Here is a 23,585-nt window from a genome sequence, read left to right on the forward strand (position 1 = left end):
AAACTTACGTATGTGAGCAATAGGGAGAACAACAATGCACGTCCAGGCTTATAAATAAGAAGAATAAGAAGGCAGTGGGGCAAAAGAGCTGTTCACTGCTGTGTGAGGCAGTACTTGTTCATGGCACATTGCAGAAATAAAATATCCAGGTATTGGTTGGGCATAGCAAGGCCGCGCCTTCCCAGTTCGGCCATGCTCCTCTGCCACAGACACCAACAGCTTTAGGAGTTGGTGGAGAGACCTGTGACCACAAGCCCTTGGTGTGTGCCCTGTCAGATCCTGCCTGGTGATAGGAGACGGGAGCTCCTGGACACCTCAGCCCGGGGCAGAGAAGGTACATGTTCAGCCCTGCAGGTTATGTTGTACAGAGGCTTTCTTTCCAAGGCATGCCAAGAAACATCTGCCATTTGGCCACTTTCATCCCCACTGCTGCCAGCTGAGATGCAGACAGAATGCAAGGGATCTCAGCAGAACAAAAAGGGGACTGATGAGAGCAGCCAAAAGGGCTAAATATGCAAGGAAATTACTCGAGCCGCTGGCCCTCACTGCATTTCTCTGAAGTATTTCACAAAACCTGATTGTCCAACTGTAGAAAAGAAGCAAATTGAATGGAGAACTCATTCCAGGTCCAGGTCGGGTTTAGCCGAAGTTATGCACAAAGACGAGAAGAAAAAAGCCTTGACTCCCTTCATCCCACCCCCAGCCATGGCAATGCCAGCTGCTTCCCTGGGCCCTCATTTCCATTTCACATAATGATAAACCAGGTGGAGGGCTGCCTGAGCGTGAGGTAAAAATTGGTTTCTTAAGCTTCAGTGGCAATAGGATGAGGACGGCAGAATAAGGTGGTCTAGTCCGATTAACTCTTGCAGCTGAAGCTGGGGGGATTGGATCCTTTCAGCAATGAGAAAGCAACTCAGGGAGGGAGGCTTGGAGTTCTCTGTGGTAAAATGCTTCCTCCAGGAAGAACTCCCCAAATAATCGATGCATATAAAACCACTTTTTTCTTTTTCTTTATTTTTTTTAATTTTGAATAAATCTTTACTGTACTGTGGGGCATGAAAGTCTTGAGACCTAAATAAGATCATATATTCACATTCATCCAGAAACATACACGCTGTTTGTTTTAAAAAACTAACATAAAACAAGAACAATAAAATCCTTTGTTAGTGGAGATGAACCTGAGGATGTTATCAGTGGGACTAGACAACAGTGAAGATCACATTAGACCACACTAGATCCACACTACACTGGGATTAGGAAAATGACAAAACTAGATCTGTATGTCTACACATAGCCATGTAAGAAATAAGCTGTATATTTTGCAATGTTCAATGGCAGCTTATTAGCAATACAAACAGCCATTTTAAATGCAATTTTCATTCAGAAAACATCCCTTTAACTGACCATCACATCTTCATCTCTGAAAAGTTTGTGACCTTTGCTATTATGAAATTCCCCTTTTATCAAAGACCTTGCAATCCAGACCCCATGGTGCCCAGTATAGGCAGGATGTGATTTCTGCCCCTGGTAGCTGCCCACCACCACTCCTTACAGAGCAGCCCTTCAGCTCAGCAAAGGTAACACTTACCTGGAATATGATTGACATCTGTCGAGGTGTTTTCATGGCAAGCAGAAGGGAGAAAAGGAAAAGAGAGAGAGAGAGAGAAGAGAGAAAAGCCATTAGAGATTCACACAGAAACTCAGCATCCTTGCATGGAAATCAATTTCATGCAAAACCAGAAGTAATTAGGTTTGTTTGAAGGCCACCCATCTGCAGCCAAGCACCCAGCCATGCAAGGGAGGAGGCTTTGTCTCCCACTCCACTGTGCATGTAAAAGTAAATCCACCATCCTATCTGTCCGGAGAGAGTTCCTGGAATCAGATAGATCCACGCCACGTCAGTTCCTGTAAGAATATTGGTTAAAATATTCTACTGTTTTCCACACGCAAATGCAAGAGAAAGAACCAAAACCTACCTTCAGGTTACTACTGCACATAAATTCAAGCAAGTTTTCCGAAAAAAAGAAAAGAACCTGCTCCCCTTTTACAAGGGGCTATGTGAATTTATGACCAGGTGCAAGACACTCAGTCCCAAAGTCCAAAGGAGAGCCCATTCCTTATCATTCCTCCTGCCCATCATTCTCAAAAAAAAAAACATCCTTCATTGCAGACAGCAGAGGGGGTGGAGGAGAAGGAGTGCCCCAGGTTGGCACATCCCACGTGTTGTCTCTTCACAAGATGTGGAATTCAGACCAAATTTCAACCAGTATTTTTTCAGCCATGACATAAGACTACTTTAGGAATCAATCACATAAATCCCAGAATAAATTAGTCCTTTAAAAAACAGAGGAGCAAGGTTACGTAAGTGATGATATCGATCACAGAAAAGGTGTACCTTTGAATGTAGTATATGTTTTGGGCAGAGTCCATCAACCCCAGGGAATGTGCTTTTAAGAAATGCCTCTCACATCTTTTTAGCGTCGCCAAGTTTAGTCTTGCTCTGAATAGCCCCATTTATCATAACACCATGAGGGAAGAACCTCTGAAATCTCATGGGGTTAGACTAGATCGATACCTTCTTTGCCAGGCAGTCCTCCAAAGAGGAACATGAACTTGCTTATGGAAACAGTGGGGCCAAGTCCCAGTGCAGCAATCTTCCTGTACCTTGCTTATGAGCTATGCTGCTGCATATAGTATCCCTCAGGTAAGGCTTCAAAGCAATATATTATCCCCTCGTGTTTCTACAGGTCCTAGAGCTTTTCTGCCATGAGTCCAGGAGCATGACACGCTGGGTGCTTTGGCTACACACTGAGGTTAAGAACGTATTCTCCTCCCCTGAACGTATTCTCTTCCTCCCATTTCCATCACCACTCTCCCTTCCCATCCAAACCAGCGCCACTTCTCTTCCCAAGACACTTGCATTTCAGCGGGGAGTGACTGATTCCTGTGCATGCTGCTTTCTGTTTTTCACTTTCTGTTGCATTTTGTTTATCACTTTGTTATGGTTCCAGAATCATTTGAGGAGAAGTCCCTGTGGTACATCACACATCTATCAAGCCATCCTTCGCTAAGGAAGTAATAACCCAAATAAAACAATGCACAAACAGGGGAGGGACTGCTGCACCAACTCATTTAATTTCCGTAGCTTCCACTAAATATGTATGTCAGATCTGATGAGTGTTATTTGTTGCCTTTCCTTTTTTAGCACATAATGGTATCTAAGATCTGGTGTCTTTGCATGTGAACCTGGAAGGACACCTAGCACTGAAAGTTTGCCTCGGAGTAATTATTTTCAGGCAGGAAAAGAAAGCAAGTGTCAGGCAGCAACGCACACACTGATGATAGAAGGTGAGAGCAGGGGCAGAAGGAAAGAGCAGACCCTTCACGGCCACTGCAGAATGTGAACACGATGCCAGAGAAACGAGTCCACAACAGGACTTGAACTGAGGTGTTTGGGGGGAAATCTGAGTCACAGTCAGAAAGATGATCACATGTCAGCAGTAAAAGAGGAAGGAGGGAGCAGTGTAAGACACCACATGTGCTACTGATAATCCTGCAGTTCCCCCAGTGCCCGTTCCAAACAGGTACAAAGCTCCAGCCCTTTGCGTCCTCTCACCTCGCTGCCCGTGGGAGCAGGCACAGCCACAACAGCCCAGGTTACCTGGGGCCTCAGCAGGGTGTCTGTGCTCCAGAAGGGAATCAGTGGTCTGTCTGGGGAATAGGAGGATCACCAGACAGACAGGGCAAAGAAAAGAGGGAACCAACAGTGAGCAAAGGATAAATGCATTAAGCAAATAAGAGGAGAGGCAGGCAGTAGGCTGTAACTGATCTACTGCGTTAAATAATACTTATTTAACTGTGCATGAATTAAACAGGTTGTGAAGTTGTTAAAAAGGGAAACAATTAAGTGTTAAAAGCTACAGAGCATCTCCAAAACACAGTTTTTCATTGGCAAGTAAGAGGGCAGCCAGGAAAGGGATTTCCATTTACCCATATGTTTTGTTCAGATGTCCCTAGGAGCAAGCATCCCTGAGCACGACTGGTTTCACTCTTAGCTTTCCTTTCCCTCTGTCGTTTGGGAATGTCTCCACCCAACACAACTTCTATATACGCTACTTGCCTCAGAAAAGACACTGTTCACATTTCTGTGAACTTCTGCAGTATTTACCTGTTTGGCAGCCAAAGTCATCAGTGCCACTTCCCTCCTATACTACACACTCCATTTCTTGTATTGCAGACACCCCCCCATGTGGTACCTGCTAGCAAATGCTGATTTTCAAATGGTGAAACTACTTGGGTTTTATTTTAAAACACACACAAGAAAGCACTGCTTTCTTTGTTAAGACAAAAATTGCACGTAGCCAGTCAGTCCTTGCAGAAGACCCTACAATAAATACCACTGTGCCTTACAGCTGAACTTGCCGTGCCAGTCCTCTCACAGGAAACCCCATAACACCTCTGTGGTGCAGGGTGTCGCTCAACTCTAGCGTGCAATTAAAAATGTGGTTGCATATCCTGCAAAAGGAACCCTTAATCAAGTAAGCTCTGATGCTGTAGCTCATACATGACTGGTGCTTCCACAATTAGAAAAAGGGCTCCAGAACAGAGATGGCAAATGGCCACAGTGACCGGATCTGGGGACCTGGCTTGACTCTCCTGGAGTCCCTGCCATCTGAGGCATTCTCTCCAATTCTCTTTATGTTTTTCTGGTTTGTTTTTAAAATGAATTTTTAAGACATATTTCCCCTTTCTTCCCCTTCCATAAGCCCTACTCTCATCCCACGACAGGGATCTACCTACGTAGGGACTGAGGAGGCAGAGCATTCCCCCATGAAACAGGGAGCAGGCAGAACTCATGGCTAACTCGTGGTCCCAGTGACCATGGGACCTACTGCCACGTAGAGGAAGGTTTCTCCACTTTCCCCATCTCAGAGCACTTCAAACACAGAAAGTCCTGCCTCTTAACAAAACACAAGGCAGGGTTTGCTTTATCCTATACACAAGAGTCCATTTATTGTGCCTTTGTAAAGGGCTGAGCCACAAGCCGGTGCTGTTTGCTTTTGTTCTTTGATGCTAATAGCTAGGTTGAAAGAGGGATCAGCGGGTTGCTGCCTTTGTCTGGTGCAGCCCCAGCCAGCTGGGGGGGTGAAGGGGGAAGGAGGAGGATGAATGCAATTGGGAGCAACAAAACAAATATTATTATAGATAAAATCTCTGGTGACTCTAACAGAAACATTTGAGCTATTTTTTTATTCTAACATTTTTTAATAAGAAGTTTATCAATAATGGAAGGCAACATGAAGTGCACTTTTCTCTCTACCTGGAGGACAGGGACAGCACAGATCGTCTGTGCACACAAGCCCTATCGATACACATCACCTTGACCTGAAGAGACCTGCTGTAGTTCCCATCCTTGTAGTCTATTCAGTCTTGTCCCCCTTTGATGGGCTGTTGACACCTGTCTTCTGTCAGCCAAACTGATAGCTACCGACTGAATCCTCTTGTCATAAAACAGCCATCAGACAGGAGCACCCTAGGCTAACTGGAAATAATGGCCTAGAAAAGAACGGCTCTGTCCTGCAGTGCCAGTCCCCCAGGCCCTGGGCATCCCCTCCAGTGCTCTCCAGTTACCCTCTCTCTGAATACCAGTGTGTGGAGGGCACTAGGGAGCCAGTAGAAACTGGGCAGCGAAGGAAGGCAAAAGTTATAAAACTTAGAGGTATCTTTGTGTTACAGGACACAACCTCCCAGATAAAAGGAGATCCTGCCTTTAGACAAAAAAAAATGACCTTTTTCTGAAGTTAACTCTGTTGCTAACACCTGAAAAAGCCTTTCTGAAGCAGCTTTGGCACTCACCGTGCTGCACATACAATAGATACTGGTACAATTTCATTGGCAGGAGTATAGTTTGTTGGGAATTCTCAGTCACTTACTCTGACTTACTGATATATATGAAAGCAGTTCAGAGACGGATGCATTTATGGCAACCTTTGAAAATATTCAAAAGATATGTGAGTAGTCCAGTCTGGACTACTGTGGTGTGGTAGGAAGAGATGCTGGTGACTCAGAACCAGGTGATTTCCTCCTAACTGAGCTCTGACGCAACATTTTAATAATTGGATGAAGAATTGCATTTTGGCTGAGGTAGAAAACCCTCAAATTGCAATAAGCAAAGTCTTCATTAATTTGATACTTCATCAAACAAAGTGTTTATTACAGATGCTGATTTGTTGAGTAGTCTCATGCCATCCTAATCTGCTATTTTAAAGGTAAATATACGGTCTTCCTTCTCTTCCTATATCAAACTGTTGGGCACCATTGTTGGTACAAAAACATTCAGATTCCTTCTCTTTTTCTTCAGGAAACACTGGTTCAAAGCCAGCTGGGAGACAGAAATAACACCTGCCTTGTATAATGAGCTGCAAACAACACTTTGCTTGGGTGAAGATGTTCTCTGTAATGAGACCAATTGCAAGACCACCATCCTTGTAGCGCCTGTGCTTCCACAGGGGATAGGCACCTTGTATACTGTTGTATGTATGGCTAATGAAATTAAAATCTTGGCTCCATTAAATTTATAAAAGAGTTGACATTTACTGTGACAGTGTCATGATTTCATTCCTTATATTTACTTAACATCCTTTTTCTTACCCTGGGAAGTAGGCTCCATCCTTGACATCTTTCTACCAATTTTTACAGAATTGCAACACAGATAAACGTAACCAATTCTATTTATTTTGTTGAACATTTATGATACTGAGACAAATCCAAGACCACTTGAGCCTATAATGTCTGTTACTGAGCAGCATGCTGGGATCACAAAGAACTTCACAGTACTAGCAGGTGTAGACCTTATTGTCTCACTCCAGAGGAACAGGACCCTGTAATTTGTGTTAATGGAGTGTTGAACACTTCTGATTTTATTCAGTAGAGACAAGTGGTGACACATACACAAACAAGTTCATTACAATCAATTACATTTCTCTGTGTCCTTTGTCCTATGGGATCTCTTAGGCTTCAGTCTCTTGGGAATAGTACTCTCTTGATATGTTGCACAGAATTGCATACATTTATGGTACTGTGTAAAGAGTGAATACTTGGGATCCCAAAGCACTTATTAGCTGTGAATATAAGAATCATTCATCTAGTACTGAAGTGCAGCCAGCTCTGAAGTGAAAGAGACAGATGTTTAACAGCTTATAGGAAGGCCAGCAGTTTAGCCTGTCAGAGTTAGAACAACAAGAACTACTAAAAAGGCAGCATGAAACCTTACTCTAACTTGGCTGATTTTACTAGAAGTACCATATCATTTTAAACCACTTTTGATTTTAATTAGGTGGAGGGATTGGATTTCAAATCTTATCTGAATGATCAATATTGGTCTGATGCCTCCATGCTGTTCTGCACACTCTGTATACTTCCACCTTTACGAATGCCATGAGCACTCCACAGGGTCAAATGTGAGGTTGGCTGACATGTGCCTGAGTATGTCACCCTCTAAAGCATAAAAATCCTAAGTATATTCTGTACCTACTAAAAAAAAAAAAAAAAAATCCTTATTTCAAGGGGCCAAGCTTTCTCCTCAAGTATATCCAACTAGAAGTGAGATACTCAGTGCCGCCCAAACAATCTGTTGATCTTCACTTAAGCTGCCTAGCTGCATTGCCTGATCACTCCAGGATGAAGCTTTTGGTGTTTCATCCTAGAGGCCTGGACACAAAAGGAAAAATAGGATTTTCTCACTGTTATTTTTCACAGCACCTCCATACAGCTCTGTTCAGCCACCTATGCCCACAGACCTCTGTTGCACACAAAGACACATACCTGTAAAATTTCCAAAGGGCAGAAGGAAGCAGACAAAAACACTGTGCACTCCAAATTCACCACAGGCAGAATGAAAAGAAACTTACAGTGTTAGCAAGTGAAGTTTAGGTTTAACGTTAGAAAAACACGGTAGCAATAGGGTAGTGAGACCTTGGAATAGTGTGGCTACTGGGAGTTAGGTACCAGCACTGGAGACTATTAAGAAAAGACTACAGAAGTATTTCTCATTAATTTTGCAGGTACACCTGATCTTGTCTTTAAAAGACTAGCTGGCCCTTGAGACCACTTCCAATCCCATTTCTTACAATTTTATTATTCTAATTTAAAACACAGTCTCCCCATGCAATCCCATCAGTAGCTGCTGATGCCTGGCAGCTTCTAAGAGCTTCAGTAATGGAGCAGGGCAAACATCACAGCGAGGCTGAGCCTCTGACAGCAGCCAAGCACAGGTACTCAGGGAGGAGTCAAAGGAACTGAGAAAATTCACAGTAACCTTATTTGCAGCTTCCAGCAATGAGAGACTGCATCAAGATCAAAATGTTTAATAGTCCTTAATGGACTTTTCCCTCTTTGAATTTGTCTGGTCTCTTCCAGAACTAGCATCGATGTGGTGTGAAACTATTTTCATTTGTTCATTTAAAACCTGCAGCTGAATATATCACCTTGGGCATCCCCTACCTGTTGCTTTCTAAAAGATTATGGATAATCATTCAGCAGTCAGAACCACTGCAGCATACTCATTATTACAATCTACCTCATCTCCAGTTTTAGTCACTTCTTTTCTAAACTGCAGAGTGCCAGTCCATCAGACCCTCTGCATATGGCTGCCATTCTGTGCCTGCAGTGAAAGGCATCGAAGTTACCTACAGTAGGACCAATTTTGAGTTTTACCCTGGGGTCAGTTGTGCTGGGCAGTACATTCACCTAGTAGCACAGATCTAAATCCATCAGAAGCCTGTCTGTACCTGAGGGGCATATAGTACTACTCCATCAGGCCAAAAAAACAATGAGAGCCAGGTAGTTTTTTGTCAGAAACAGAGGCTGACAAGTTTATGAATAAGAAATACAGACTGTGTTCAAACAAATCAGCCTAAGAACACTCCACTTCTCTGCAGACCCTCGTTCCTCACTAGGGACTGGTGCAGATCCACACCCCCCTTACCTTTCTGTTTACCAGTACTGCACTCTGAGCCCTACAAAGAGTAGTCTGCTGCCCTAAAATTCACTTGCAACACTGACACCAAGAAAAAGCTATAGCTCCTGAGAAGGAGGGCTAGAATCAGAGGACAAACAAATCATGTCAGAAAAACATGAATACTCTAATAGAGTGAAGCGCACATGCAATCTTCTTCACAGACTACGATCTGTCACCATTAAATGTTCTGTGCAAACAGCAAAAGCCACCATATGGTTCATCATGTTACATACTAGAAGTGCCAAAGCTTTTTCCACCTAAGTGGCCTTTCAGGGAAGAAAAAAAAAAAAAAAAAGACTAAATGACTTTCCTGCCGTTAGTTACAATGGTTGGAACCACTACTTATAAACCATTCGTATATTACGAGCAGTCACAGGGTTACAAAGAAAGTGGTGGTTTTTTGTTGTTGTTGTTCTTGTTGTTTTGCATTTTAATAGATCATCTTCAGTGGTAAGAAGAGGAAGATGATTTCTCTTTCCCTCTCAACAAGTTCCAGCTTGGATGAAACTAGAGTATAAGACCCTCTAAAATCACACATTACTTATACTTCTACCTGTTTTATCACTCTTCTGTAGCCTTACCTAGACATCTCTGTACCTGCTTTCATGCAGATACTTATGGCCAGACACTCCTACCATCTTTCAAAAATCCCTTCAAGGAAGGAGAGCCTTAGACTTCACAAAGTCTTTCAAAACTTACTTGAAAGGTAGTGACATTTTTATGGACAGTTTCTCATGAGCTTCCTCATGTTCTAACTACAGTTGAAAATATCTTCCCATTATAAGCCTAATTTTCTCTCCAATCTGGATTTTAACGTGTACTAAATCAAACAATGTGACACTTTAGTGGCTGCAGCACATCATAGAGATGTTCTTGTAAGCTGGACGTGACTCACACAACAGACCTTAGGGATACAAAGGCCAGTTTCTCTTATGACCTTCCTATTTTAATTGACTTGAGCAGCAGGAAGGGATGTGAATTGGATGAATCTCCCTGTATTAAATGCCCTCCCCACAGGGAAGGCCCTCTCTGCATTCACCAACATAGCTACCTCTTCTAAGATCTAGCGAAAGCAATAACGTTAGGAGTTTATCAGGACATAAAGATGACAAGGAGCTTGCTGCTGATGGTGTGCAACAGCGACCATCCCCATGCTCAACACCACAAAAATAACCTATTTTTTGAGCAGTTAGACTGAAGTGAACCAGACAAACCAAGAACCAACACAAGAAGCTAAAAGCAGTTTCACCGCAGGCACTCTGCTATTTGCTCAAAGCACTGAAATCGGGCCCACAGTATTTCACCCTTGTCTGCATCGCCTGCAAGACAGGCACAGAGACTGGAAACCAAGGCATAACCAACGTATGCAATGGAAAGAGGGCACCTTCCGTCCTGCTGAGCAAGACCCTGCACACATGCTGAATATTTCCAGCTTTGTCTTGTTCTCAGAACATCACCTTGACAGCTACCAAAGGCATTTACTGCCCTCAAATCCATCACAGATTGCGCCATCTCCATTCCTCTCTTATAATCCAAAAAATGACGGACAGAAATGAACTTTGGGAATATCCCTTGTGACATACACAGTACTGAGGACATTAAATAAATAGTAACACCAAGAACAACAACAAAGATATACAGGAAGAATTGGGAAGAAGAAAAAAAAAAGGTATAACTAAGCACAGAAAAGGGTTGTTAAGCCTACGAAGTGGTCCAAGCTATAATCTATTTGCCATACCCAGTCTTGGAATTAATAAAACAAATCCTCCGATAAATCTGACAGAGTTATTAGAGGTTGCTAATATTCCCCCCAAAGCAATCTGAAGCAGCAGAGCTGGAGCCACAGAAGGCTGTGCCTAGCCTAGTCAGCAAGGGTGGAGGGTCAGGAAGAGGGGACCCTTTTCCTAAGGTCTAGGTATCATTGCTGTCATTATACCACTGAATCCAGCTCACACTGGAAATAAAACTCCATCTTGCTTTCTCAGCATTGATTATAACTAATACTGAATTAAATCTAGATTTGTTACAAGATTCAGCCTGGATGAATACGTAACTCTGTGTTTTATTGGGAGCCTTGCAGAAGACGCTGTATTCAAGTGGCTGGCAACCTTGACCAGCCCACATCTGCTCTGTTGGGCCTTGTACTTATGGCTTTCAAAGTCTGTTATGCTAACATACTTTAAATGTTAACATACTTTAAATATGCTAACATACTTTAAAGCATGAGTATTCACAGTAAGGGAATCTGCTGGTGTGCCTTGGTGTGCCTTGTGTTGCTCTGTGCTGCACACTAGTGAATGATATGACAGAGATAAAATCCCAACCTGTCAGGAGAAGATAGATGATTTTGTTTGTTACGCAAAATAAAAGGCACCACAGAATGGGAGAGAGAAGGAAAATCCATCTGTGGACCATCTGATGCCACATAAAAGCAGGGTTCCCTGCATTAGCTTGGATATAAGATTTACTTGTTATCTATATTCTTCTTTTTATTCTATTTTATTAAAATTGCTATTTTACTATTCCTCTTTTTGTCAGGCCTTTCTTCCTGAGGTCTGCAAAAATTCCTGCCCCATCTCACTCTCACCCCCACCCGCTCCCCAGTGTGGAACAGCTCTAAGGGAAGGAGTCCTCAGAAAAGATTGTCATGGTGCTACTCAGCCACCTGGTGCCATCAGGTGCTGACATTTGTACTTCACTAGATCTCCCTGGCCAAGGAACTGCTCAGCCTCCTGCTTTAAACACTCTTCTTCCTGAATTGCCTAGTGATTTGAAAGTAAAGATCATGATCCTGAAATTTAGTTGGTACCCATAATGTGCTTAGCATGCCTCTGGGTTTGGTATAAGTAAGTATCAACTAATTATTGATGCATTCATTCCAATTCTAATTAGGATGGAATTCCAGTGTGCCTGTAAAGTGAGAACTCTATTTATTACACATAAAAATATATAGTGCATGCTCCTCCAATAATCACCCTAAATACAGCGTGAGTAATCAGAAGAAATGCATCTTCTTTTCCTCTCCCTCCTACACCTACATATCATTTTTAGAGTATATGTTAGTGGGTTTTATTTTCCATGTTATTGCTGTATTTGCTGCCACAATATATATATTTAAATTAAATAGAAGTCATCAAGAGGTTCTATTGGAAGCATTTGCTTTGTTTATTGTTGAAATTTGCTGCTTAGAAAAGAGTAACTGCTGACTTAAGTAAATGTGAAACATAATGATGAGAAACAGCTGCATTCTGCATCTCTCAAAATGCTAAATTTTCTTGTATAAACGTCTAAATGTAGACCTCCAGCTTGTAGTGGGATCTACGCAGATGCAGACCCAAGTGTATAATCACAGGTCAGGGCAGGACCTCATACCCACTGAATTGAGCAGATGTCTCTCTTCATTGAATGGACTAGGATCAAGCCCCTACAATTACTAGCACTTGCATGCAGAAGATGTTCCTCTTTTTCTTTCTTTTTTTTTTTTAAATATACAGCACAAAATTCTTCTGATTATTGTTAACATAATACACATACGTCCATATCCACAACAACAGAAAACAGCTAGAAAAGAAGTAGGGGGAAGACTGTTGACGTCTTTTTCATATTGAAAAAATATTCTAGAATTTCTACTCTTTCTTAAATCTGTGAAAAGAAGGAGTGCGTGTAATAAATAGCTTCCATGCTCATTTTTCTCAGGTCTGTTATATAAAAGACACTGCTGAGCAGTATGAAGCTTTTCACTTCCAAGCCACTAATTCAAATCCACTGTATGTTGATAGAGATTCAAAGTTATTCCCAGCTAGCAGTCCTTCCATGACCTAAGTGAAAGGAGATGAGTGGAGCCCTCAATTCATATCCTGGCTGATATCTGAATACAGAAAAGCCACCATCATAATTACTGACGTCCAACAGTGCACTAACATGTTGAGCACTGCATAAACTGAGAAAGCAGAGCCCCGCTCTAAGGAGACTGCCAAACACACTGCCAAACAGCGATACTAATTGATATCTTGCTGGGGTCTTAAGCACAAAAAGAACACAATTTTGTCCCTTCTATCTAAGTGCACTATCTTTGCAGCTAAGCTGTGTCATAATATCAGAGCAGAAAAAGAAAATTTCTACTGTATGCTTGTTGCGTGGCTAAAGGCTAGTACCTCTCCTACATGAACTGATTCCCTGCAAGCCAGGGGTCCAGCTCTAAGTCTTAATGCACCAAAAGCATGGAAAAATAAGGCATTATGACCAGCACTATACATCAGGCCATCCCAGGGCATTTGTACCTCCACATTTGAGATGAGGTCATGGAGAGCCACAGCCCTCTCCTATTTCCCAAACAATTCAAGGCCCATACGACAGCATGAACCAGTGAAAACTGCTCAACCTATTCTGACTGTATCTTACAGAGCCTCATTTACTGCAAGATGAGTTATCAGTCCCATTATAAAGAGCTAATAAAAACATTCTTCACTAGGGACACACAGACCTGAGACAAAACAATAACCTTTAGGGAGCAGAGACACAATCATCTTTGGATTTCAGTGATGGTCATTAGCACTCGTACTCTGAGGAGTTACTCCTCCTGGAGGAGAACTTCTTGGTTTGTATGACAATCTCCTGAATCTGTAAGAAGCAAACCAGTAGTCTCATTCAGTTGCTCACCTCCCATCTGTCATGAACAGCAGCTACTCAACTAGGAACATTCCCTGCAGGTCATTCTGGTATACATCCACGTAAGATGGAACAAGTGTCAGGGATAGTTGCGTATCTACACAGGTGACCTGGTAGAAGTTGACCACAAAAATCAAAGCCTTCACATCCCACCTAATCTGGGATATTAGCCAGCATATATGGGAACTAACAGAAATTAATGGGGAAGTAATACAAAACTACACAGCCACAAAGTGAAGCTAATAAATATCTGGCAAGGAACTTGGGCACAGGCAGTATATGGAGCAGCAGTTGAAGCACATGGTATTTTCCCTTACGGTAAACAAGTCTGTCATGGAAGATCTGTATTAATAGCACATATACAAGGACATCTATAAGGACTTTTTCAGCAACCACCAGTTGCTCAGTATCAAAATTCTGCTGAGGAAGCTTGCCAGATTGGAGTAGTAGAGGAACAGGGTTATTCTGTGTTGATAACACTATATCCAGAGCCTGATGATTTCCCAGTGGGAGAATAATTGAGTACATCTCCCTGGCTGTTTATATAACGTAACATTATATGTACATATTGCCTGTTAGTCATGCCACAACAGAATTCTGTGAAGCAAGCAGAAAAACTATACAAACAAGCCTGACAGCTTTCTACTCAAGGACATTAAGGTAGCTTCATCTCCTTCTGTGAGCACATTACTCATCACTGCAAATAGCTCAAGAGGATATCCGTGCCTTACAGTAATATTGCCCTGGAATGGTCATGACCATTGTCACTGTGGGGAGGACAATAAGGAACATCCTTTTTCTCCACGATTAAGCATACCAAGCTGAGGTAGAAATGCATTATCCTCTTGTTTTTATGGTGCCTAGACAGAATATATTGACCTTAGTCAAACTACAGAAGGCTAGAGGTGAAACCTAACAAATACTACCAGTTCTGCACACCAGCATTTGAGGCACTGACTGCTTACCAGTGCAATACAGTTTAATCCCCACTCGTCAACGTCTAGAGAAAAAGAAACTACCCAAGAGGAGAATGATATTGTCTATCAATCATAATATCCATGAACTTAATTGCTTGTTATGAGTGAAAGCTTAGTTGTAGCTTCTGTCTACTGGGGGAAGTAGAAGGCTCTTCTGCTTCTCCACATGCTCAGTGCTTGATGAACACCCCCAAATAGCTTGAAGAGTCAGGGGAAAAAAAATAATAATAAAAAAAAAGATTAAAAAAAAGGCCTTGTGTTAGGAACACAGACACCAACAGTACCACACCAAGGTATGTCCTACAGCCCAGGTGATGGTATGCAAGAACTGTGAGCCTGTTCTGAGCTTGGAGATGTCAGTGGTAAAGGTCCACTTTACCATCCTAAATTACAGACAAAAAAATAATATATATGTATCTGCTACATTTCTTCAACCTAGAAGAGGGCAACAACCTCCCTTATTAATTAGTGTAATGTAGCATGAGCAAAAGCTGCTTCTTCACTCCTACATAATCTCTTGTATGACTCTCAGAGGAATCAACGCCTACTTCTGTTTGGGGCAAGCTTTCATATGAGTGACACCCTGAAAAAGAACAGGGAAAAGGATATGAAAGATTAAACTGGACAGAATGCTACTGCCATACCATGTTTTACAAAAGAGGATGAGGCAGTCTCCAAAGATTTATTCACTGAACTCTGAAAGTGCTCCTAATCACCACTACAAATTTAAAGGTGTATAATGTGAGTGGGCTGTGTTATTAGGGAAGAAGAAGAGTGTTGTTCTCCAGTATCTCACTAAACTTCTTGGCGTGATACTCAGGTTGCTAAGAGAGTAAGATCTATTGATTTGAGACTTGTATTCACTGCAATTCGATGGCAGAATGCAAAACCCTAGAAAGCATCAGTTAGGCCTTCTGTTATTTCAGAGCACGTAGTCCTGTCCTGTATTGCAGCTACAATGTCACAGTCCTGCCCTGCATTACAGCTGTAGTCTCAAAGTGAAGATATTCAGGCTTGGACTAAACCTCTTTAAACATTTCATGTCTAATATTCCATGGAAGCACCTTGCTGACATAGTAGCCGTAAGCCATAGCATTTGGGATATCTAGTGCTATCTGAAAGACCACCTTGGCCAATCCCCTCTTTAATAATTTCTGAACACATCTCACTGTTAAAAATGTATCTTTCAGTAGTTCTTCAAAGTCCCATTTGCTTTTGACTGTTCATTAGAATTCTATGGCCTACAGGATCTCCTTCAGGAAATATGTGACCCTTATATAAAAAAGCATAAGTTTCCAGAAGTAACAACTATATTCAGTCCCACAGGACGACCTGGTATCCCTTCTCCACTTATTTTGCACTGTGTTCCTCAGCTGACACTGTGTAGCTTCAGTATAGGCAAAGAGGCCTAATTTGTTAGTACAGCAATTTTGGTTGGGCCACCTGTCATCCCCTAAGCTATCCTTGATGTCTTGATCTCCAGACCCTCTGAAACTCTCACAAACAACTTCTGAGCACCTTAATATAGTGGTCTTCTGAGCACCTTAATATAGTGGTCTTCATGATACTACTTCGCTAGGTGACAAGGATATAATCGCTCCTTTGGTAGTGAGCAAAGTACTGCTTTGTCACTAGATCTTACTCTTCACAGTCTTTCTCCTTACTAAGGGGGAAAGACATTTTCCTTCACCCCAAATGCAGAGCAGACTCATTTCTTACAGACTCCAGATCACTCAGCAGTGCTCCATCTCATGAAATACAGATGATGATTGGTTTGCTGGACATTGGCCAACTTTGGGCCATTCCTGGGAAGGTTAGAGGCAGGACCTTGGCAATCACCTTCAAAATACAGGGCCTGCCTCCAGTATCAATGATGATTAAGACAGCCATGGTGTTGCCACCTCAGCAAATGAGTAACATCAGCTCTAGCAGTTTTCTGCTTGCTATCTTTTCCATACTGGTCTTTGCTTTCTTCTCTGCCATAGGAGGCCCTGGATGAAACCACGTCACTTGTCAGAAGGTGGCTGGAGCTTATCTCCAACAGGGCCTTCAAAGACTGTTCCAGCAGATGGAGCTTTTACCTCATGTCTTGCAATTTACACATTCTTGTGGAAAATGACAATCAGGCATCTGTTTCTTTATGAGATTCCCACACAAGCAGAGATGCTTGGTGAGTCCATTCCTTACAATGACTAACCCTGGAAAATGCAGAGCACCTAAACCTGGTAGGCTCTGAATCACAGAGGAATCAGTAGGAGAACTGTAGGAGTCAGCTCAGATAGACAGAGTCAATTTACAGCAAATGGTCTAGGATGTAACAAAGAGAGATGAAGATTTTCCCAGAAATGAGTTTAGCTTAAGTGTGTTAGACATGCTCCAGTTTCTAGCTCCCTGTCCTAGGGCCCAGAGGGAAATGAATGAAGGTCACAGCACCTTCAGGCCATCCCAGGAAAGGAAAAGGAGACTCACAGCTCGTACAAGTCTTCTAATTTCATACAAGTGGAATGTGTGGACCCAAGAGGATCCATGGTGACATCTGAAGACCTAGAAGACTTCCAGCCCCAAGGCTAACTCCAAGAGCAGAAGAATAAGAAAATAAAAAGGCTGTTGTAGAAAAAAAAATAAGTAAATAAATAAATAAAAAGAGATGCCTGCATTGCTTCATTTTTCTTACACCTGGCAAGGTCCTTGGGACAACTTTGATGGCTAGGAAGGTGTGAGAAGCATCTCTCCTCTAGTATCAAATGGCCAATTCCAGCATGGGAATCCAACATCAAAAGGAGGCATTTCTAGAGCCCCGCCAGCAGATACTCAGGAAACAGATCTTCCTCAGGGAACAGATCTTTAATATCACACCAAGTGATACAGATGCTTCATATGATGACAAATAGTAGGATGCAAATATGCAGCTTTACCTTACAACCAGTTGCCTTAAAGGCTGACCAGTTTTCCATGCTTGGGTACATCCCACCTCAAACATACAGAAACTGGGCTCTCCCTTGCTGACTTGCTTTCTTTTTCTCCAGTTTCAGAGCCCACCCACCCCACCCCCGTCCTCCTGTAGCTTTGCCTCAGCGAGACTGCTTTGCCTCCCAGTGCCAGCATGCAAAAGCTAGCCTGGCCAGTCACAACCGGGAGGCTCTTCCCCTGCCAACCGTGATCATCTTGACAGTTCTGCTTTCTCCTCACATCATCTGTCAACTCTCTCACTCCACCTCCCCTTCCTGAAATCAGCCTCCCCCATCTACCAGGGGTCAAGAGGATAGAGGCGCGGTGCCAAAGTCAGGGCACGCTCTGCTTCCATCCCATCTCAACTCAGTGAGGAGCCTGACAGAGCCAGGGTCAAGCCAGGATGGGACCATTAGGCTTGTGGGAAAGCAGTAGTGCCCTAAGTGGCTACAAAACTCAACTCATCATACTTCTGCTCTGGGAAAGGAACACCTCGAGTGTCAGTGTTTAAGTGTGGTTTGACTCATGAAAGACTGACAAAAAGATTTAAGGAAAAGATCCATATAGTCCCAGATCTGTGGACCACTCTCCAACTGCCTATAATGGAGCTTTTATCTCTAGCAATACATCTCCGTCTGGACTGGCCACTCTCTTTTCTTTGACTAACTTGGGATCCACTTTGACAGCACTACCAACAAATGTCACTCCTGATCTTGGCATTGCATGTTAGTTTAGATCTGTTTCCTTCTGGCCTAGTTCTGCTGATGAGCTTTATTATCGGCCTGAAGGAATTTCAGAGATGTGCTTCTTCCCAGCACCAACCAGCAAATCTCTGTTGTGCACTGTACTAAAACAACCCATAAGTAATGCTTATAGCTTCGACTAATATAATTTAAACAGCTTCTGTAACAAATACCAGGTCAGAATATTAGTTAACCCCGAGCAGAGGAGTCCTACTCACACCCGTACCCCTTGTCGTAAAAGAGGCTACCTGTCAGAGGACAGTATAGTTAAATGCAGCACGTCGGTGCTACACAGAAATTAAGAGAGCACATTTGGGCTCAGGAGCCTCTGCTCAAGTCTTTCTGGTATGTTACAGTTTCCGCAATAAGCAAAAGGGCATCATCTCCCATCTGCCATCACCTTCATTCCATACAGGACTTTCTGCTCATTTGGGTAGCTGGTGTTTGTCAGGCAAATTTTTCTTCAAGGTTAATATCAGACATGGGACATACCGGAACCACTTTCAGTGTCTAAAGAACACACATTTGGGCAAGAAACACATAGAAGAAGGAACCCTTCTAAAATATTCTTATTAGGCAGCTCAAAGGAAACAAAGAAAAAAGCCCAGGTCTCTTTGGGAATTCTTTGTCCATACAACTTTCTCTCAAAACCAAACCAAACAAAAAGCCCAATCAAAAACTCTTCTGTTTTCATCATATATGAATAATCATCTATAAAGTTCGATCTAGTTCTGCTGGAAACCCAGCACATAAAGAGTTCTGCCTGCAGTGGTTCACTGGAGTTACTGCACCGTGGAGTAAAGCTTCCAGTAAAACTCAGCCTACACTGACTATGAACACTAGGCAGAAAGAGAGGGTTACATGGGAGCATCACCTTGGCCAGTCTGTAGAAATGCAGAGGGAAAGGGAAAGAGAAATAACCCCATTATACTTTCTTCTGCCACCTTCCATCCAAGATGATATTCGGTAAAACATTCAAAGACTTGGAATGAGTGTTTCATTTTATTGTTTTTGTATTGTTTTGGTGAAATCATAAACATCTTTCGACTGGAAACATTTAAAGAAACTGGCTTTTCTGTTTCTAGTTTTTATATTTTTAATGAGGAGCCCATAAACCAAAAATGGGCAAAACCACTTAAAACTGCTTTAAATCTCCTGATCCTCATTAGCGACTATAAACCTATACTAGATAGAAGAAACTATAAAGTATAGCCAGACTTAGCCTAAATAGTGCAACACCCTAGCAAGGGGTAGGGAACAAGCTGGTTCAAGACGGTTTCAGCTGACAGTTATGTGACAACAGCCACAAAGGGCAGAGCTTATTGGATATGAAGAATCCATTCCACCAGACAGAATAAAAAGAGATCTTTCTTTGAAATTTCAATCAATTGAAATTTTACAAGAATCCCTAAAATCCAAAGCTCCATTTTTAGCTTCACATTCAATGTAAACCACAGTATTCTGTGGCTTTTCTAGCACACTCGGAAGAAACTAGATAAACTACTATATTGTTTAATACTTAGGATTTAGCATTCTGGATTCCAATCCCACCTCAGGCAGCTTCTGACACGATACCCTTCAATAAATCACATTCTGTTTGCCTCTCAGTTTTGCCATCAGTAAAATGGAGATAACATGCATTTCGCTGTGTGGTGGAGTGATGTGAAGGCTGACTGATTTATCAGTAGTTGTGAGATGCTTAGGAATACTCTGATGAAATGTGCCACATGTATGCACAATTTATTATTAACCTGACAGCATTTTAGCTCTTTTATTTTCCTGCCTTGCACACAATTCAAGTGCAGGATGCCTGAAGCACATTTGAATGGATGCCATGTGGCATTTTGATTGTAGCAGGTACTATCATTTAATTCTGAAATTCACAACCTTAGCGCCACATTAAAGCAGGATTTTTGCAATTAATTTTCCTTTTTCACTCAGTTTTTAAAAGGAAAAATTTGAATGGTCTTGATTTTAGTTAGTATCATTTCATTAAAACTATTAAAGGCACACGGGCAAGGAAAGAATCTCAAGCAGAAAAATTGTTCAGGCCAAACCTCTAGAGGTGAAAAAGGATGAAAATAAATGCTATATGAAGGTTAAATGATCAAAATTACTATTTAGAAGCCCAAGTCAGTCTCAGAGCTCCACGGTGCTTCGGTCACTTTTCAAACTGGGAATTAAAAGTAGCATTTTTTTTTAAAGAAGACCAACAAATCTAAGTAGATTTGGGTTTAGTTCTTATTTAAGCACATCTTTCATGAGTATGAATGAAGGTTTTGACTGGCTAACAAGTACGTAGCGTATGAGGTTAATTTTTAGGTGAATACCAATAAGTGTAAAAAAAAAATGTAGAATGATCTATACATTTGATGTATTTTTCATACAACTGCTCATTAATGACACTGTATCTGCAAGTTCAAACAGTTGATGCACACACATTCTGCAGCAGAGTCAATCCTTCACAAGGAGAAAACAACTGGGCAGGTGTATGCCTGGAAAATATAACAGATGAAACATTTTGTCTCACTCCCAGACCTGAAAAGTAGCTTAAATTATTTTAGTCTGCTTTCCACAACAACGTTTTGTCAAGTAAACAAGAAGAAACTTAAGCAACTTCAGCTCTGGAGGAAAACCAGTGACGACTGTTACAAATATCCCCAAATAGTGGAATATAGGTTCATAGATGTTTAAGGCCAGAGGGAGCATTAAATAGACCTACAACAGAGCAGTGACCTCCACTGTAAGTGGTAGCAGGGCTATAATTAAACACCATTGACAAATGAGGTCTGAAATCACAGCCAATTGTTCTCCTGAGATAGAGGATCTGTTACTGAGTACTTTGGTTTAGATATCTTTTGCCTCAGGCAAACTGGGAGTCTCCACACTGGCAGTGGCAATGACAGGGAAAACGTCCCAGAGCTCAAGAATGGCTGTCATGCCATACAAGTGCAATTCCCAAGAGATCTTCCAAGGCAGAGCCTTGCTCATCCAGCCCAAATCTCAGCTTGGAGTGGCTGCAATTAAAAATAAAAAATAAAAAATCTTGAATGGAGAGGTATCTGTTATATCTGTTATGCTCTTCTCTGGAAATGTCCACTGCCCAGTCATCAGGCTCAGCTACATTGCAAACTGCTTGGGTTCAAGTCAACACATTAAAAAAGCTAAAGACGAAACTGCTGACCATCCCAACTTCTCGAATCAGCAGTTGTGGCTCTTCCTTAATATAGGCAGCCTTGCTGCCTTCACTGTCCCTATTGAGAGGCTGCACTACTCAGTTATACTGGGACATCTGAGCTGTCGTATGGGGAATAACTCACCCAAGTCCTATCCACCCAAGTTCATTCCTCAGGCCCTTCATTTAGTGGAGTTCTTGACAACCAGCAGTACCTACAGATCTGTCACCTTATATGACCTTAAACGAGGACATGGATTCACACCACTCCTCCCTGCTGGGAGGTTTCAAAGGGCATCGATGTGACCCATCACCCTACCTGTGCTCCAGGCTCCCCTCACTGAGAGCTGGAAAACTTCTCCTCTCTGGTCAAGTCTCACCTGTGCCAGGTTCTTTCCTTCTGCCTCCACTTCTGGGACTTACAGTTCCCAGAGCTATAGCAGATTGGGATTCGGTCCACAGGGTTTCATTAGAGCTTTTTAGTTGGTGTAGGAGCATATGTTTCTTCCTTAAAACACTTCCAATTTTTAGCAATGTATCATTAGTGTGCTCACTAGGGACAATGATGCTAATAAGTTATAAAATAAGGTAGAAATATCTGGACAATTGATACAGATTATATTTTATACAAAGTCAGAATCCAAAAATTCTATGAAATAAAAATGAATCTTTTTCTGCTATCATCAAAATCAGTATTTTTCTAAATATTTTGACTTGAATGAAAACAGTGTTTCTGTTGAGGAAAAACATTTCCAAGCTGTCTTATTGTGATGTGCCTTAGCTAGTCTAAACGTTGCTTCCCATGTCTTTCAGTAGAACATGCCACAGGATAAGGGCAGTCAAAAACCAGGCTGCCTTACCTATAGATTTAACTGCAAGATGTGAAGTAAAGTGCCTAGGTATGGATGCTGAATATTTGTTTAAGCCCAGCAGGTCTTGGAGTTTGTTGTAGATGTGTTCATTGTTGCAGCTGAGCATTTCAGCTGAAGTAACAAAAGAAAATAGAGACTTCAGGAGGAAACAACTAAGCCAGTAACCTAAATTATAATTTGATCTTCAACATCCTAATGTTTGTTGTTCTATTTTTAATTAAAAAAAAAATAAAAAATTATCCAACAGTGCAGTGCCCGCTAGAGGAACTCTGAAAAGCAGATTTTGCCATTTCTTGCAACATCCAATATTTTCTTGTAAAACTTTATTTCTTCTTCTACTCAGCCATACCACTATCACCACATGCCTACCTTCCATGCTGCCCTGATCACACAGGCACCAGTACCAGAGCTAGCAAATTTTAAGCTGGACACGCTCGCATTAGTCATGCCTCATCTTTGACACTAATATAAATATACCTCTGTGACAGACGTAACAAGGCTCCTGCTTCCTGATGGCAACATATCCAATCTGTCTTTTTAAAAAAAAAAAAAAAAAAAAAAAAAAAAAAAAACGTTCATTGATCTGCTGTTATTCTCCTTTAAGTCATAACTATCTGAATAACAGGAACCTGCACAGATCCCCAGCTCCACCAAAGGTCTGCCTGGAATCACACAGGGCGGTCCCTTCGTGCAGCAAACCCTTTCCTACAGCTGCAAGTCCCAGGGCAGCTCTAGCAGGAGCCACAGAGGGCAGGGCAAAAGACAGAAGACAAAACACAAAAATTCTGGCTACTTTCCCAGCTTTGTCTTTCAGGTGGTCCTAGACAAGCAATTTAATCTCTCGGTTTTCTCTCCTTTCCTCTTCACCAGGCTCACCTTTTTGTTGGTGGTGGTTTTGTTTTGTTTTTAAGAGCAATTTATTAAGAAATGATACCACAGGCTTCTTCCCCATATAAAAAAAATCTTGGGGGAATATAAGCAATATATTTTCAGCCACACACAGAAAGGAGCTTAAGGAATTTAGCTGCAAACACCACTGAGCTATGAAATTCACAGATCACAACACAAGCTGCTCTCATCTCTGCTAGCCATCTCTGCTTCAGCTGTGGTTTCTGAGCAGCCTCAGCGGACAAACCTGCCTTGAGCTCCTCGGATTTCTCCTATATTGCCTTGAGGAGAAAG

General features: G+C 42.0%; 1 protein-coding gene across 22 annotated transcripts in view; it reads right to left on the reverse strand.

Annotated features, from left to right (window-relative positions):
- NRXN3 (neurexin 3) overlaps nt 1-23,585 on the reverse strand; it is a 970,936-nt gene that overhangs the window by 890,121 nt on the left and 57,230 nt on the right. Inside the window, exon 3 of one of the 22 annotated variants that reach the window (XM_068683064.1) lies at nt 1,589-1,606. The exons of the other annotated variants lie outside the window; for them this stretch is intronic. Within the exon in view, the coding sequence (XP_068539165.1) occupies nt 1,589-1,606 (18 nt within the window). The remainder of the gene's footprint in view (nt 1-1,588; nt 1,607-23,585) is intronic. 22 annotated transcript variants of the gene reach the window in all.

The sequence above is a fragment of the Anas acuta genome, chromosome 5 (assembly GCF_963932015.1).
Source record: "Anas acuta chromosome 5, bAnaAcu1.1, whole genome shotgun sequence".
Classification (NCBI taxonomy): Eukaryota; Metazoa; Chordata; class Aves; order Anseriformes; family Anatidae; genus Anas; species Anas acuta.